This window comes from Myotis brandtii, unplaced genomic scaffold (genome assembly GCF_000412655.1).
Source record: "Myotis brandtii unplaced genomic scaffold, ASM41265v1 scaffold328, whole genome shotgun sequence".
NCBI classification, from domain to species: domain Eukaryota; kingdom Metazoa; phylum Chordata; class Mammalia; order Chiroptera; family Vespertilionidae; genus Myotis; species Myotis brandtii.
The window spans coordinates 5,631,190-5,634,738 of record NW_005362626.1 but is presented as its reverse complement, the minus strand read 5'-3'; the positions used below and the strand labels follow the sequence as shown (position 1 = coordinate 5,634,738).

The following is a 3,549-nucleotide window of genomic DNA, read 5'->3' as shown; positions in this document are numbered from 1 at the left end:
GGGAGAGGGAGAAAGGGGTCCCAGAATGCTTCCAAACCCAAGTTTAAGGGTGAAATTGAGGCTAACGCCTCCATCAACCACCTTCCGCATGCAGCCTCCAGGCATAAAATATCACCATCTCCATGAAAACATCTCCTCTTCTCTCTCCCCAGAAACAAGTAGTATTCTGTGTTCTGCCCTCTGGGGGTGAGAGAGTAAAGAGCCCAGAGATCTCAACACACAGGACTGGAATGCCTGGTCTGGGACAGAGTTACAGGCACCAACCTTTTCCCAGGTGTGAGTCTTAAAAAGAATTGCGAATTGCAGAGCTAACACTGAGCAGACATCACCAAAGCCGATATGGCCTTAATTAATGCTGATGTCTGGTACATTCAGTATTCTGTAAAGTTCACTTTTATTAGTATCTGAGAATGGCCACACAGGCTGATAAAATCAGAAGGCAACTGTGACTTGGGCCACATGACAGGCTAACACAGAAGGGAAACCCAGCAGCTCTGACCACAATGTGTGGGCCGTCTATTTATGCTAAAACAGGTGCACGCTGTCTCTCTCCAACTTAAAGGATCTCCTTCAGCTCAGCTCACCTCCTCATCCACACCTCTCCCCAGACGCCCACCCCTCACGGGCCACCCCCAGCAAAGGCTGCCTGTGCTTGTGCTGCAAGGAAGGTCCCGTCTGCGCTGACCGCTCCGCTGGAGGGAGCAGGCTGCCATCACCACTGCCCAGCTCTGGTCCACGCTCTCACGTCACGGCTTGTGTCAGAGACCCTCGCAGCCCCGGGCTCTCCTGCCCCTCCTGGTTCTCACCTCTTTCACGTGCGTGTGAAAGGACACTGACATGTCCAGTAGGATCTTCCGTTGCTCAACACGCCGAACAAAGTCCTGGATCCGGTCTTCGAGCTGATGGGCGGCCTGATAAATCTCTTCGGGGTCACATTCCCCCGTCTGCGCCAGCTGCTCCGCGGCCTCTAGCAACTTGTCCGCATTGGTGTATGTGTTCTGCACGAGAGAACAGCCAGAGAAACACACGGTGAACAACACACCCCGGCCAGGCCGGGGCCACGGCACTGCACTCAGTCTGCGCTGCTCCTGATCATTTCCGCGAATCAAACAGAAATGCGACGGAAGAGCTGACTTCAGTTACTACACCCCTATCAGCAGCCTCGTCCAGTCCTATCTCAGACAGTCAAACCTCGAACCTCATGACCGGCCCTTCCGTGTCCGGCGGCGAGAGGTATCTGCAGGCCATCGCCGGCCGTCCTGACTCATCCGGGGCTCTGAGCCCCTGCACCTGCACAGCCGGAGACGGCGTGGAGCCGCAAGGCCCGCTTCACTTCTCTCGTGCTGTGACGGAGGACAGTTCCAGTTTTGTGCCTTTCACTATGAGCACGCATGATCATTCCAAGTGCAAGTGACAGGTTAATTCCACAAGAACGTAAGTAAGTCGCTGCCCCTTTTCACATGTTTCTACTTACTGGCACATTTTCTCAGAAAAAGGAAGTAATAACTATAATGGCTACAAAATAGCCAGAGTTTAAAAGAGTTGGAAGATAAGGGAAACGGGTGTCAAAAATACTCTGAAGCAGAGGTTGCAGATGGGTTCCTCAAACAAGCAGGTAGGCCAGAGCCCGAGACTGTTAACTATCGGTGAGAGGGGACTGGGAGAGGTCGGGGCAGGTGCAGGACTTCCGAGAAGTCCCGGGAACCTTGTGTCTCCCCTTGAAAAATGGGTTGAGCCCTAGGTTGTTTAGCTCAGTGGATAGAGCGTCAGCCTGTGAACTGAAAGGTCCCGGGTTCGATTCCAGTCAAGGGCACATGCCTGGGTTGCAGGCTCAATCCCCAGTAGGGGGCGTGCAGGAGGCAGCCAATCAATGATTCTCTCTCTCTTTCTCCCTTCCTCTCTGTAATCAATAAAAATAAAAATATTTTAAAAAATAAAAGACAAAGAAAAACGGTTTGAGGCCTTCACCGTTCTCCTCCAATATTTTAGTTCTCCAGCCGAGCAAGGTCAGGACTCGTCAGTGAGTGTGGGGAGGGTGTCCCTGTGGGAGTCCAAGCCTGATGGGGCAAGGGCACCCCTGCACCCCCGCTGCTGACGGCCAGGGGCACTAATCTTCCGAGGATGATGAGAGGCAGGTTCCTCACTGTGGGGAACGGAGTTACAAATACAGGAAAGGGGGAAAGCTGAGTTAACTGCACGGCACCGGAGAACTGGAGGAACCGCTGTGAACGAGGAGGAGAGACGGCAGGGTCCCAGGTGGAGTGGATACGCTACAAGATGGCCCTGAGACATTTTACGGGGCCAAGAGTATGGAAACCCCAAGAACAGTGTGGACAGGACACAGGAGCTGGCCTGAGGAGGTTCCGCTGGCCAGTCAGGGTGACGAGGTGAGCAGAAACATAGCCGATGCAGTGCACTGAATGCGAGGAAGCTGTGAGGCCACTCTGACATAAATAAAACTGGATGAGGACCAGGAGTCTACAGAACGTCAGAGCACCTCCCACAAAGTGCGTACTGACGACCAAGGGGGAAGGACTCGCCGTCCAGTGGAGACGGCAGGCAGACGCACACCGTACCCAGGGGTCAGAGTGAACCAGGTGCACCGGACAAGTTAGAATCGTGTGCCCCCGGCGGGTGGGGCCCAGCTGCACTCCGTGATGCCCCCGACAAAGATACACAGTAGCCAGAATCTAACCACCAGGAAACATCGGACAAACCCAAAGCGAGACGCAGTCTCCAAAGTAACGGCTTGAAACCTCCCAAAGGGTCAGGTCGCAAGGTCAAGGGAGAATGAAGACCCTCCAGGCCCAAGGACCTCAGCGACGTGACAACTGAAGGTCTACACGGATCCCTTCAGCTGTGACAGCCTCGTGGGCTGCGAGGGCTGGAAGGTCATCAGGCATCAGTGTTAACGTCCTGACTTTGATGGTGGAATGGCGGTTGTCCAGCAGAATTTAAACAGGAAGCACAGAGTGCGTTCTTTATGCTGTACTGCCTGCAAGGTGAAAAATTTTAAACGGATGCAATACACAGCACGACAGGTGTGAGGTGGCCTCCACAGGGACACTGACCCACACATACAGAGCAAGTGCCCCCAGTGCACCGGGGGGAGGGGGGGGCAGTCATCCTTGTGTGGGCAGCATGGGGATGCGGTGCCGACAGAGTCTACAGCAGTGGTTCTCAACCTTGGCTGCACATTAGAATCACCTGGGAATCTTTTTAAAATCCTGATTTCCGGGCCTCATCCTCCGGAAATTCTGTTTCTTTGTTATGGGGTGAGGCCACAACATTAGTAACAAAGAAACAGAATTTCCGGAGGATGAGGCCCAGAAATCAGGATTTTAAAAAGATTCCCAGGTGATTCTAATGTGCAGCCAAGGTTGAGAACCACCGTCTTATAAGAACTCTTGTGATTATATTGGTCCCACCTGGATAATCCAGGATACTCTCCCCATCTGAAGATCCTCAACTTAACTACACCTGCAAAGCCTCTTTTGCCACATCCTATGTAATCCTATATAATAAAAGGCTAATATGCAAATTGTCCCC

The 3,549-nt window shown here is 53.0% G+C and overlaps 1 protein-coding gene across 1 annotated transcript in view; it reads right to left on the bottom strand.

Moving 5' to 3' along the window:
• Positions 1-3,549, bottom strand: part of TRIO (trio Rho guanine nucleotide exchange factor) — a 217,751-nt gene that overhangs the window by 141,251 nt on the left and 72,951 nt on the right. Inside the window, exon 11 of the mRNA XM_005871063.2 lies at positions 807-998. Coding sequence (XP_005871125.1) covers positions 807-998 — 192 coding nt within the window. The remainder of the gene's footprint in view (positions 1-806; positions 999-3,549) is intronic.